This window comes from Sceloporus undulatus, chromosome 5 (assembly GCF_019175285.1).
Source record: "Sceloporus undulatus isolate JIND9_A2432 ecotype Alabama chromosome 5, SceUnd_v1.1, whole genome shotgun sequence".
NCBI lineage: Eukaryota > Metazoa > Chordata > Lepidosauria > Squamata > Phrynosomatidae > Sceloporus > Sceloporus undulatus.
Window position 1 is genome coordinate 94880463 of NC_056526.1, and position 15018 is coordinate 94895480.

At 39.4% G+C, this 15018-nt stretch overlaps 1 protein-coding gene across 1 annotated transcript in view; it reads left to right on the plus strand.

Annotated features, from left to right (window-relative positions):
* Positions 1-15018, plus strand: part of LDB2 (LIM domain binding 2) — a 194610-nt gene that overhangs the window by 91226 nt on the left and 88366 nt on the right. The window contains 1 exon segment of the mRNA XM_042470595.1: positions 6560-6662. Within this exon segment, the coding sequence (XP_042326529.1) occupies positions 6560-6662 (103 nt within the window).

A 15018-nucleotide genomic window follows, 5' to 3' on the forward strand; every position in this document is an offset into this window, starting at 1 on the left:
ATAATAATAATAATAATAATAATAATAATAATAATAATAATAATAATAATAAGCTTTCCACCTGGGCATCTGGATGAATACATAATTCTGAACTGTCTCACAGTGTTATCCTCGGAACTTGTTGGATATGCCTTTTGATGCGCATAAGGATGCCCAGGTCCTATGTCACTTGTTACCATTGAACAGAACAGGCCATAACCCAAATATTTATTAGAGAGGTAGATTTCCTTCCATTACACATTGAATTCCACAAGCCATTTTGCTAAACAAAAACCCAAACAAATAAAATAATGATCCTTCTCAATATGACATTTAGATGTTAAGAGCAAGCCTATGTCACCTGGCCTTAAAGATATGGCAATAATGGAATTCTGTATCACTAGAAATCCTCCAAAGAATATATATCTGAAAAATGTTCATTATAATCCTAGAGAAAAAGTAAACATGGAGGTCTGGAGTGCAATTTCTACAAAAGAAAAACTTACCTAAAAACTCAATGTGCAGCAGATGTCAAGGGTCACTGGTCACTTCTCCTCTCCTGAACCTGCTGTCAGTTTCTTCTCCTCTTTTCTTTCTTTTGTCCTTTTGCCTTAAATGTATTTTTAAAGTACTTTTCAAAGTATTAATTTTTTGTCCATTATTTCAATGTTTGAGAGCAGGAGTGTGCAATGTGAAAGGAGGGTTGCCATGGTAATATCTCATTATTGCTGAATTGGAAAATAATTATTCTGCCAAAAATCCCAGGTAACCTGTCAGCGCATGAGTTAAGGATGCCTGGGGGCAGCCTTGACTCTTTTTGTTGAGAAAGGGGGATTTTAAAAATCATTTTTCCTTCTTGTAATTATACCCCCCCTTCCCCCAGTTTGGTTTCCTCCACCATTTGGCTGAAAATGCCATTTGGCTTGCTGGCAAATATTAGAACGTGCAATTTTAATTGGAAATATGTCTTCGCTGTTGAACTTCGTGTTTATATATTCAGGTGACTTCAGTTCCAGGGTGTCTCCCCCCACCAATTTAAAGCATGTAGAAAATATCCGATTAAAAATCTTGGGTATGTTCAAATTGTGATTAAAAAAATGGGTGTTTTTAATGTTCCACTCAGAGAATCCGTAATGTATTTTCTGCACTTTCCAGCCAGTAGACATTTTAGATATAAATGAGAATAAGCAATATATGAGTTGAACAGAAGCTCTATGCATTTCCCCTTCTCTTGGAGTTTACTTAAATTGAGTGACTGACTGACTCCTAGAAACTTCCATTTCTTCCCATGCTAGAAGACCTCAGTAAAGGTGGCCTTGGTGAGTATTAGCCTATGGCCAGATATAGCCCACTCAGGTGTGCCATCAGGTATGCCATTTAACCTTTAAATTATCAAAATGAGATGTGAAAAAATGTGGGGATGTGTATTACCTATGGCAACTGTAGTACATCACTAGATTCTCAGCTGTGTGCTGTTGACCCCATGAGGTTAGCTCATTCTTGCCATGGCACAAAGATGGTCACAAAAGATGGTTAGCAGAACTTTAGAAAGATCCTTTTGGGGAATTGTAGTTCCCAGAATAAAAAAAAAATCTAGTTACTGCACATGGTGCTTTTGGGATGATTCCACAGAAGAAGCTGGAGACGTGTCTCAAGATGCTCAAAATATGGTTGTTTTATTAGTAAAACACCCCAACACATTTGGTCCTGTATATACTCTTAAGTATATACTTGATATGGGAGCCAGCATGGCATAGCAGCTTGAGTGTTGGATTATGACTCTGGAGACCAGGGTTTGAATCCTCACTCGGCCATGTAAATCCATTGATGTCCTTTGGCAAGTCACACTCTCTCCGCCTCAGAGGATGGATAATGTATCTCAGAGGATGGCGATGGCAAACCCCCTCTAAAGAAACATGCCTAGAAAATCTCATGATGGGTTTGCCTTAGGGTTGCCATATATCAGAAATGACTTGAAGGCACACAACAACAACAACAACAACAACAGCAACAACAACTTTAAAACTCACCTTTAGGGGCTATTTAGAATATAAGTTCAGAAACTTCTATACCAGGAACTTTCAAACTATTTACTGTTTAATGGAGAGAAACTTTCAGATTGCTTTCTGTGTTGCCAAGATTCCAGCCGATCTACTATAAAGCATAGCACAAATTCCAATGAACCAGACTAACTTTCAGAATCCAGATAACTAGTTCTAGTTTGTTATCTCCAACTGATACATTATTTATTTGGTCCAGTAGGAGCATCGTTCTGGGCTCAATTTGTGACTTGCATGATTTAATGGGGAGAGACGTTGAGACATCCTCTTCTTTTATACTGGAAAGCATATGCTTTGTATGTGTGAACTGGTGTCTCAATTTTGAACTGTTAGTGGGTGGTGGGTTCAATGAGATTCTGAACAGGTTGATGCCTTTCTCTAGTGAGATTCAGGAGCTGTTTTCAGAAAATGAAATACAATTTACAATTGGAAACAGTGGTTGAAATTTTATCATCCTGTCTTACTGGGGCCATTATCTCTTGTTCCCAAGGGGAAAACAGAGAATCTAAAATTCACATCTGTGGCACAGTTAGGCATCTGTAGGTCCAGGATTTACAGGTTTTAACAGAGATAATATGACTTCCATGTAAAGCACACAACTAACATTCCCCTCTCCATTCCTTGCTTTACAACTGCTTCTTCTGCTCTGATATGTTACAGAAAACAAACAGTTAGCCAAGCCTGATTAAAATATACTTTGATCACATGCAGGTTTGCATTTTAACACTCACTTAAATCAGTCACACTGTGTTGGCTGAAGGAGTACAATGCATTTTGCTTCTATTGCCCTGACACTAAACACAATGCTTGTATTTTTTAGTGAGCTTGCGTAGTATCATGCTACCATAATTCCACAGGAGTGTGAAGTGAGCCGAGACAGCAAGACTAGTGGCAGGCCTATACTCCTGCATCTCTCTAGGAGTGCTGTGGAGTGTTGCATAGCCCGGGGAAATGCTCACATAAAGAGGTCTCAAAGACCTTCATACACAGGCTGGCAAAAAAAAAATCCAGATCACTTGTGGAACTAGCTAGTTATGCAAGTGTTATATCCCCATAGGATAGCCAGTTATTTGGAAATAAGAATAATTTTCTTATAGAAATGAATGGTACATTTTTTCAAAATGTGATCATATACTATACTTTCTGGGTTGGTGAGTTCCTGATTGTAAAACATTTTAAAAAATGAACCCAAATAATGGATGCTGCATTGACCAACGTCAAACCATCCCAGGTGCTGACACCGAGCCCTACTTCCTAATATTCTCTGGCTGACGTGGGAGGGCACCTGTCCTTACCCCTGAGCTCCTTTAGTCCTAACTGCATTGCTGATTTCAAGCTTGAGATCATATTTGGCATCTTCATTGCTGCAGGGGGCTGGGGTGAAGAAAAAGTAGTAGCAGTAGTATTTGTCCCAGTAGGTGTGTGTGTGTGTGTGTGTGTGTGTGTAGAGAGAGAGATCCAAGTTTAATATCCGCATAACACCCAGTAACACTTCCCTCTGACATTTTCAGCTTTTATTTTTTTAATAACATAAATTTTAGTAAGATGCCTGCATTTTTTGTTTCTGTCCTTAGTTAAGATGGTATGGGGAGGAGCTACTCTGTGCCACCCTTAGATGCACAGGGTTGGGGACACGGCAACTGGACACCACAGCCCCAACCCACCAGGAAAAGAAGCTCTGAAAAAGAGCTTCTTTCACTGGTGCTAGCGGAGTGCCATAAGGGTCATGTCACACTCTCATGATGCTCCCCATGCCCGGCACCATTTGTGTGCTGCACATGAGTGCTGTCATCATGGTGCGTCCTGTGTAAATGGCAGCATGCCAAGATAGTGCCCACTGTGCACGGTAGGGCTCGGGAGTGTGCGGACACTCCGCTGTACTGAGCCCTACTTTCGGCCCCAGGCTGGCACAAAATGCTGGTCTATACTAGGCCTGTGTTGCTATTGGCCACTGTGTTTTATATTCCAAATTCACTGGCATAGTTTACTTAACACTGGAGTTTACTGTCTATGTGGACTGTAGCAGGTTGATTGGAATATTGTGTGTTCCTGGTGATGTATTCTTCCTAGTTTCTCTTATGGCAGCTTCTATCTCCCTTTCTACAATTTGGGATTCATCATCATATGCTTCTTAATTCCACATGTCATTCATACTTCATCTCTTTCACGCAGCCCTTCTGTGTATTTCAACCAATGTCTTTTTACTTCTTCTTGGTCCTGTAGTATGTTCCTCTTTTTATCATAGAGCATTCCAGCTTAAAATTCTATCAGTAGCTCTCCTGCTTCATTTCTTATGCCTTGTCCAAATCTGCCCACTGATTTTGACTCTTTTTTGCTGCCTACTTTAGCATTCCAGTTGCTAGGGGTTGGCTGAGGGCGCACCGCCCATATTGGCCTCACCCCTAGCACATGACAGAGGCATCAAAATGGCAGTGCCCTGTACACACGGGTGCCACCATTTTGACGCGACGGACACTTAGCGTCCGCATGTCCCGGCATCATAAGGATGTCACGAGTGTGCCATTGGCACACTGCGATGTCCTTATGGTACCACAAGAAGGACCTGCTTTTTGCGGGTCCTTTTTGCTGTGCGAGGGAGCCGTGCGGTTTGTCCGCTGTAGCTCCCTCGTGCAGCAAAACAAGGCGCGGGCAGTCCGCCCTTTTTGGGCGGTCTGTATCCCACCTATGATTAGTTTGAAATCCAGTGTTTGTGTGTTGCCAATTTCTTCCTGGACCGCTTCATAGAATCTCTCACTATCTTCTTTCCTTGCCTCTGCGGTTGGCTCATATACGTGGATTATGGTAATATTTATACGTCTTCCCTGAAACCTTCCTGACATCATTTGATCTGATTTTGCACTGTATCCTTTGTTTTGCTATATCTCTCCTTACTATGAAAAGCATCCTGTTTCTTCATGATTTTCATTTCCTGAGTAGAACATTGTGTAGTTATCAGAGTCAAACTGTCCATTCTTGTCCATTTTAGCTTGCTCACCCCTAGAATTGCTATATTTATGCATCCCGTTTCCTTTTTTTTACTGTTTAGCTTCTCTTGTTTCATGCTTTTCACATTCCATGTTTCTATAATATCTGTAGTGCTGCTTCAGACAAGCTTTGCCTTGTTAAACATGTCTCTGTTTGACTCCCCATCATGGAGTTTTTCTGTGCCCTTGATCTGTTGTGATCTCCCAATGGTGCTCCTTTCTATCTGTCTGTCTATGTACTAGTTCTTCCTTTTGATTAGTTTGGGTTGTCTCATCACAGGATATTCTTGGTGAAAGAGTCTTGCCAGGAGGTTCAGTTTGCCTGCCTTTGTGCAGTGCTAACGTGTTAGCTATGCTGTCACTGCTGTTCTCTCTGTGAGATATTATGTCAGTGTTACCCACCACTACTGCTGCTGTGTTGCCCAGCAGCTGTTTGTCACTCTGTTCCATGTATCCCTTTTTTGACTGATTTGTTTCGACTCCCCTGAGTTTGCCCTCTCTTCCTTTTTTTCTCCAATCCTTCAGTTGCCACCAGTCCATTCAACCTTTTGTTCTTCTCTCTTGTTCCTCCTCCCCTCATATCTTTCCTCACTTTACTTCCCCATTTGTATCCCAATGCTCCTGCACCCCTAATCTTACCACTGCATTGCCTGCCTTTGGTCCGGTCCTAGTGATGGCAACTGTGCGTGTCTGGTGTGAGGGAGGATGTTGGAGATGCCCCAGTGCCATGCTACCTGCCTCTGGTTTTGTTTTGGCTGTAAGCAAACAAAGAGGAGACAAGCACCACATGCTAAAATATGGCCAACTGTTTATTAGTTTATTGTGTTTATTGTGAACACTCTCCAAAATGAAGGACCATAGAGATAAAGGGCCCTTTATCACTCTGGTTCTGTATTTTGGAGAGTGTTCACAACTCCAGTGAATTCTTTTGAAGGCCCCTGAGGAAGGCCTTTTAAAGCACTAATAAACAGTTGACCATCTTTTAGCACATGGAACTTGTCTCCTCTTTGTTTGCTGTTTGTCTGTGTGCTTTCAGTTCCTTACCTAATCTGCTTTGGCAGTGGCAGCTGCTAAACTACGAAGCCCAGGAATCCATGGGACATTGTAATGACAGTTAAAGTGAAATCATAGTGCAATAATTATGTAATGTGAAAAGCTCCCAATGAGAAGCAATTCTGAAAAGGGTGGTAAAGGCAACCAACTGTTAATCTTGTGAAACAATGTTGGGATGCTGGCTCAGTCATAAGGCAGGTTGCAGGTGGTGACACTGAGGATGAAATTTGGATACTCTTTATTCTCCCAAATGAATTTTGATTAATAAAGATTGAAGAGGAAGAGGCTTTTCTCTATATGTGATTATATTAGATTTTCAAAATCTAAGCAATATGAATGAGCAATACTTTTGGTTTAAAAATAAAATTAATAATCTTAATTTTTTTTAATTAAGAATATTTTAAAAGGGGCAGTAAACACTTGAACAAATAATAAATCTAAGTTGATTTCCTCCTGTAAAAACAATTATTTCTTCCCTCTTAGGACAGCGATAACCTCTGGTGGGATGCCTTTGCAACAGAATTTTTTGAAGATGATGCAACCTTAACCCTTTCATTTTGTTTGGAAGACGGACCAAAGCGATACAGTAAGGGACAAACATGTTCTAATATTTCACCTTTGGTTTTGTGTATTCAGGAAATGGATTTAGATGCTAGTTTAAGGATGGCAATGCTCTAGCCATTTCCTTGGTGTCTGCTGAATTGTTAATACAGTTTTCAGTATTGGAGAGGTGGAGTGTCTAGAAAAGAGCAATAGACACCAGTTAGGTTCAGATCCTCATTCAGCTTTGAAATCATGTTGCGCAGGCTACTCCCATGGCTTAACCAACCGGACAGGATTTTTTGTGACTAAAATCAGGAAACTCTATGTATACTGCCCTGAAATTTTTGGTGGTTAATGGGATAAAAATGGGATTGCTTGATAAATAATTAGAAGAACTTGCCCACAGAAAACACATTTTGAAAGGCAGGTTGGAATGGTTTTTTCTAGGCCAGGAAGAGTGCTTTGGAACAGTCAAGTTTTGTGTAAATGTAATTCCATTCCACCCCACTTTTTTCATTGTAAAATGTATACATTTCTTTTTCAAAAAGAAATAGCTAGCAAAATATAAAATCAAAAGGGCAGCTCAGTGGTGGAAAAACTTGCTGGCCACTTGGAGTACTGCTTCTGTCAGCAGAATTGGAGAGGGGAAATCTCCCATTGCCTCTGCAAACCTCCCCATCCTAAAAACCTGTTCTGGATTGTGAGGGAACATTTCCATGCAAATGACATGGGAGGCTTTAGGCTTTAGGGGGAGAAGAAGGAAAGCAAGTTATATCACACTAACAGTTGTAGTGTGATACTGAATTTAAGCCATTGCAATTAAACATTTCAATTTTTAAACAGTATTTTTTATTAGAGAGGTTTTTAAAATCAGTTAACAGTTTTTCAAACAAAAGAATACAGTCAGTTGGTAATGAGTATTATATAGCACACACTGAATCACAGTACAGTACTATAGAGGAATGTTCCTAGGGGTGTGTTAAGCGTATTTTCTTTGAGTAGAATGGAGTTCGACATCCATAATGCCTTTGCAGAAGGTCCCTTGCTCTAGTAGTTGTTTAGAACCATGTATCTTCCTGTTCATACAGTCTATGAAGGGAAGTTGTTTCCATCACTGACATTCAAAAAATACATCAACTTTTAAAGACATAGCATCAAAATTATGTTTTTAAATGGAGGCCAGATATACTGATTAGAATATACCTAACTTGTCTATGCTTTACAGCTTTACAAAACTAACCTGATCCTAATTCTGTACATTGTTGCTTTAGATAAGGATGGCAACTAAAACATCATTTCTGTCATTGCTCTCAAAATATTAGTGGCTGGTGACATGTCAGTACAACAATGAATCCACTCCAGATTTTGCTCAGCAGTTGCAAAGAGCTATTCAAGGAAGACACCAATTATCATGGCTAAGAAATATGCATTAGAGAAAGTGCTTCCTATGCTTCTTCAGGTATCCCTGATCTGAGACAAAATGAATTCCCAAACACCTATAAAAACCAATTGGTAGAGTAATCATAATAATCAGATAATAGATATGATGGTGGAAAGAAGTTAGGCCGGGAACAAATTGGGAAAAGAAACTTGGAAGGCTCATGAAGCCAATGTCACTTAGGCCTGTTACAGACTGCCAAAATAAAGCTGCTTCAGGTCTCTTTGGAGGCATGCGGTTTAAATGATGCATGCATCCTAAGAATCCAGAAGCTGCACCAAAGCTGCACTCCAGTTCTTAAGAATGGAGTGTGGCTTTGGCACGACCTCCGGACTCTTAGGACCCATGCATCATTTAAATAGAATACCTCTAAAGAGACCCAAAGCAGCTTTATTTTGGCAGTCTATAACAGGCCATAACACTCAACACCAATAGGATTTCTTTTTTCTGGACCACATAAAATTTCAAGACTATCTTCAAGGGCAGCCCCATGTAAAGTACATTATACTTATCTCGAGATTGTACAATAGGATATTTGAAGTGGCAGAATCCTTTGTCTCTGAAGAAAAGTATATGATGGATGTATGAATTATAGCTGCTAGATAAGGAACCAAAGGAAGTACAAATCTGTTCTCTTGAGAGGGGTGTGACCTCTTCAAACATCATAGTTTTCTCTAGGTTTCAGCAGCTCCATCATGTCTGAACTGAGCCACCCTGATAAAGGAAATACAAATACCTTACAAATCATCACAACAATTTATTCTCTGATCAGCAGCTCTCGAGGGGTCTTGTAATCATTTTATCTTTCATTGGGATTCAGGTTTACTGACTCGCTGTGTGTTGAACTCTCCACAGTTAGAAGATAACGCAGCCACTAGAAATTAGTTGTGACAGCAGGAATATTTTTTAGAGTTTGACAAATTTTTTCATGTGTAGCCCTGCTTTGCACAGAAACAGAGCCCTGCCCAATCTAACTGGACGTTAATTGCTTTTTACTGATGTATCTGTGCTTCTTAGATGGATAATACAACTAGCAAATTTGATATCTGACAAGTTGACTCAACCTAATTGGGACAGATCAGCCACTACCAGTTTTGCTAGAGGCTGTAATCTGAAGGTCTGTGCAGACTTATCACTTGCTTTGAAAGGCAAGAAATAGTAATTCTGTCAACAATAATCCCTTAAATGGTGTTCAGAGTAGCCTTTCCTTCAGCTCTTCCAGAAAGAGGCAGCACTTGTCAAATAAACACCCAGAGATAACTGATAATATGAATTAAATGCCGGTGGTTGATACAGTGACTATCAGTTACTGCAAGAAATATAAAATCTCCAAAGGTTTTAAGCTCAAAATACAATGGTGTATCTGGAGGAGAGAATGCAAGAATTGTTGTAAATGTATTTGCTTTGCAATTCACTAGTCATGTTAGCTTCTGGTGTGAACTAACAAATTTGTTCAAACATTGCTGTTAGCGGATGAAATTAATGATGGCCAACCTCCCTACCCAGGTTTTTAAAGTTAAATTGGGGATTTTTTTAAAAGGCTTAAATCCAATGTTTAGCCCCATATAGAGATTTTTTCCCCTGTTAAAGTGTGTCTTCAAGTAGTGAAGGCACCTAAAGTGAATCTATCGCAGGGTTTTCTTGGCAAATTTATTCAGACGAAACTTGCTAGTGGCTTCTTCTTGAGGCTGAGAGAATGTGGATTGCCCAAGGTCATTAAGCAGTTTCCATGGGTGAATGGAGATTCGAACTCAGGTCTCCTGGGGTCCGAGTACAGCCTTCAGACCACTATACCATGCAGGCTGTACACAGATGGAATAGACTCAGTGAATCAATAGAAACTTGGTAAGTCAATTTATGTAAAGCACTGTTGATCAAAGGATCTACCGCAGCAGGGACTAAGAACTCGACTTCGGTTTTGGTTCTTAGACATTCTTTTAAAAGGATCTTAGAGAAAAATATCTGACTTAATAATAATAATAAATAATAAAAATGTATTTGTATACCGCTTTTCCATCTGATCAAAGCGGTTCACATTAAGCCGGTTATGTGACATATGTCACAATACAATGCAGTGCAATACAAAGCAGTACAATATATCAAGCAATACAGTATATCAACAGTTTCTCAGTGAAACATGAATAACACAATTAGACATTATTTTCTATATTGACCTTCTGGTTGGATCTATCACAGGTGCTGTGATCCAGCAACTAACATCCTGTTCATCACCAGGATCATTTAAAAACCATATGACAAACATTTCCCCCCACTTAATGCCCTTCATCTACTGGACCTCATAAAATCCTTTAATTGTATTAACAAATTAGAAGATTCAATTGTTTCGGATTTTCTTTATTTTGATTTTTCAAAACCCTTGAATTTGTGTGCCACAAATCATAAAATGATTTAACAGGAATTTTAGGCATTAGTAGATAAAGGTTTGAGCACAAAGTCCTGAAGGTAAGCCCTGCTCCAATACATTGAAATATCCAACTAAATTTTCATTGATTTTACTGTCAATTCTTTAAGTGCTATACTGTTAATATTAGTTTATAATTGGCAGCCAGAGCCTTGGATACAAAGGAAGAGCATCCCTGATGTAAAACATGGTCAGATGAATCCAGAATTATTTTTATGATTGACTCAAGGCCTAACTGCTAATTCTGCATCATTGATATCTGTTTCTTTGCTGAAGTTATATCAGAAAAATAGAGAAATTCTGCTTTATGATGGAGTAAATGTGATATGAAAAACACTGTCTGAGCTATGACATGATCTATAGTATTTATATAAATAAAAAGGTAATGAAAGCAGTGGTACCTAGCTACAATTTTACTTCATTCAGAAGCAGGCACCCCTTTAATAGTTCACATGAATTTGTTCTATGCATCTAAAAGGGGGTGGGGTGAGAAAAAGAGAAGGGATTTGCATTTATCTTAATAACAAAACAGATCAGTTTTATGGTTCCTGAAGGGGGAAAAAATGATGCTTTCCAGTTAAGGACTTTCTAATCATTGAACAAGAGTAAATACTAGACTCTGATCCTTTGTTGGCCAGGCTCTTTGTTTCTCTGAGACAAAATATTTCCAGAATGGATAAAAGAAGCAAGTTTGATTGGCAGTCCTTAGCAGAGTCTCATCAGCTGCTGTGCTGACAATGTGGTGGTGTGCATTTTGCTGATGTGTTGAGGGTTGACGGTTGATTGACAGCCCAAGACTGTAGAGACCAGAGAAGATGAAGCATGCTCAGTAAAAAATAATGTACAGTGTTTATGCAGCACTGCGGAGATGGGGAACCATGAGGTTAACTCTTTGAGAGTCAAGCAGGCAGAATGCTTGTCAGGACTGAAAATGAAATTTTCATCAACCCCCCCCCCACACACACACACACATAGACAGTTATATATTTTGTGATTATACTTCATTGTCACAACTAAAGGTTATAAAAATCTCAGTGGAATACCAACCAGACGAAATTGCTAAGAGTTGTCTTGCAATTGTCTGTGTTACTGTTCAGAAATCTGTAATGCAGCGTAATAGTACTGCTGCAAATAAAGTGTCCCTTTTAGTGATATTTTGTTTTTGCAACTTATGAATATTCTGTCTACAGAATAAGTGACCAGTTAGAACCAGTCAGTTAACTGGGATAACACTTTCGACCTGGTGTCCTCCCAAGGGTGATAGTACTGTTAATGGATGCAAAGTATATATATCAGACCCATCCACTTACAGTTTAAAAGCAGCCATGTTTTGCTGGGTCATGGTCTTTTAGGAGGGGGAGCTCAGCAGGGGAGTCTTTATGCAATGCATTGATATTTAGAAACCTTATGGAAATAGAGCTGATACAAAATGGACCCCCCCCCCAAATTGGCTGCCCCTATCCATAGGTAGTGAATTAGGGGTTGTATTTATTGATTTTTATGGTGGGGGTGAATGCAGTGAATGGCTTTTGTATGAGAATGAAGATGAAGGGTAGTGGTTTCCTTTTCCACCTCTTTTTAAAACTTTAATCGGTTAAAAGTGTGTTTATGTCTTTCTCTGGAAACCAAGGCTTTTCTCTGTAACTATCCCCCACAGTCCCATCCAAGAAGGTTCCCATAATGTAGGATATATGGTCATTCCAGGAACTGAGATCAGTGTCTCCTTGTCCATCCCCCCAAATTGCAACTATCCACTCACACATCCCCAAATCCTCCCTAAATGTGATAAGCTTTCTGTTTGATTATTGAAGGAAATGATTTGTTGTATAGCTGATGTAGTATTATGCCCAGGGGGACAATGTTCTTGATATATCATGCGTCCTGTGATTTAGTGTCTAGTTATTCAGGGCATTCAGGTTAAATATATTTCCCTCCTATATTCCCCATCTCCTTCTTAATTTATCTTGGCAAATAGTAGGAGCAGTTTAACATATTAGGGTGTTAAATGTGTCCTCCATGGTACCTGAAATAGAGCATTGTGGTTTTTTGTACTGTCAGAATGGTTGAGCGGAGTGTGCTCATGCCTAAGGAGAGGATACTTTGCATCTTTTCTTCCAAGACATTCGCCTGTCCAGAATAAATGAAAGGGAGAAATGCATGAACGCTACCATACTGTTGCATGGTTTAAATTTGCTTTAGTTTGCTTTGCTCAAAATAACGTACATGAGGATTGTGGGTTTTAGCTTGGTTGCATTTTGGGTAGAGATCCAAATCCTACTATTTTATTATCACAACTATTCCTGCAAAAAGTTCCTGTGTTTGCTTATGACATGTATTTGAAAAAGCAGGTAGGGATTTTTGTTACGGTAGGGATTTTTCAGTTGCTATATGAGATTAATATTAATATCCATTCTTCCTGTTCTACCAAACAAAAGACATAGTTCTAAACAAGCAAAATAAGACACAAAAAATTATTCTGGTGAAAAGGACAGAAAAAGCTTAATTGATAGTGGTTCCCCTTTTGAAATTGTTTGTTGTTCCTTACAGTTATTGCTCATGTTTTTCTAGTTTGTATACATGGCAATGAGAGGGAGCTGAGTGTACAGTGGATACACATTGATATAGACAAAGAATAGTCACAACTTTATGGTGATACAGCAAGAGAAGAGCTTTAGAGTGGCACATGAAATAGTGCTACCTTTGAGCTTACTTTCTGGGGTGAGGGTGGGGTTAAAACTAGGATGGCAGGGTATGGGATCCGAATAGGTGTAAGCCACAGTATGGTTCTTCTTCCATATGAGCATGAAGCAGGTCCAACATGGCCTGAGTTGGGCTTTCATCCCCAGGTTCTCCAACTACCAGCAAAGTTGTAAGAGAAGTAAGATCACCATCTTTGGTAGCACAAAAAGATTGACATGTAAACAGGTGAACATAAAAGATGGGGAGATGAAATTAAAAGCCCACATCTGAATTATGCTATAGTGTTCCATTTTTATGTCCTTAGTATGGACCAGAGAGGGAGCTTCCCCTCTGTAGTCTTTCCAAGAAGTGCTGCCCCACCCCTACCACAGCCAGGTCAATAGAAAATCCTGATAGAGTAGTTACAAAGACATCTCTGAAATAAACTGTCCTACTATAATCATATCTTCCACATGTGTATAAGTGTGGGTCCCAGATGTGCACGGACCCTGCTTGTGTGCAGCTGTTTGATTTGATGTTTCACTGCTATTAAAGACCTTGGAGATGCTCAAAATGGTTCTATATTAAGCTGGTACTGACTACCTTTAAAATGACTTTGTTAGCACATCATCCTCTATAACAAGTCATCTTTTTCTCCTCTCCTCCCCTTGCTGTTCTACTTTAACAACAACAAAGAATATACATTTTCAATACACCTTTCTGTGCGTATGAATATACAGCTTTCACCTGAAGACATAAGGATAGCAGCATCTTGCTGTGATCCTAGTTTTTGGAAGGCCTGGGGAAAAAATACCACCTCCCAGGGCCACTTCTACTCTATAGCTGAACCTACATTTTTCTGTATTAAAACATGTGTCTTTCAGTGGCACATTGTTTCTAGGAAACATAGGTGGATTCTTTCTTCCAGTCTCACCACAGGGAAACAAGTCTCCCCCAAAAGATGGACATATCTCCTGAGATTCCAAACACACCACTCAGCTGCCTTCCTTTTTATACCTGCTGACATTGTTCAACAAAACTGTTGCTAGTCTCTGCCACTCGTTTGCTGGCCTTGTTATATGACAAAACTGTTATCTGACTCTCGTCGCATAATTCTTCAGAAGAAAATTACATTTGCCCAAAGTAATAAATTGCTACTGTTTCCATGCATAGGCTCACCCCTATTCCTTTTCATTTCAGCAAAGTCCCAATAATTAAACATCACTCAATAATTACTGCATGGCAGAATAATTCCTCCTTTTCCACATTTTGAGGCTATTTTCTTTGTGTTTCTACTTATCCTCCTTCCCCATTTTTGCCATGTTTTGAGATAATTACTGTGCTTTCTGTGCTACACACTGCATGCATAAAGCTAGAGTCCTTTCAGTCATAAATTGCATGTACAGCGCTGTGTAAATTTACAGCGCTTCATAAATAAAGGTTAATAATAATAATAATAATAATAATAATAATAAAGAAAGAAGAAAACAATTTTCCTGACCCCTTACTGTTTTACCAGTTGCTTCTTGTAGTAATATTACTACAAATTGAACTGTACTGTTTATTTGTCTGAATCCTACTGCTAGATCCTTCCAACCAACTGAATCTAGGTATGCCAGGGCATTAGGAAAGAATTGAGAGTGATTGCCTAGCTATTGCTGTATTCACATTGATTCCAGACACCCTGTTTTCAATCTAGCATCCCTGAGAATTTGCCCCAGTATGGAGTGCCAGCTAATATCTCACACCCTTCCCAGCCAACTCCTACACATTTTGAAAAGTGTGGTTAAGAGGACAATTCTCAAGGTAGCTGATGGTTATGAAGAGGAAGGGAATGGTCAGGCTGCCAGGTGCTTCATC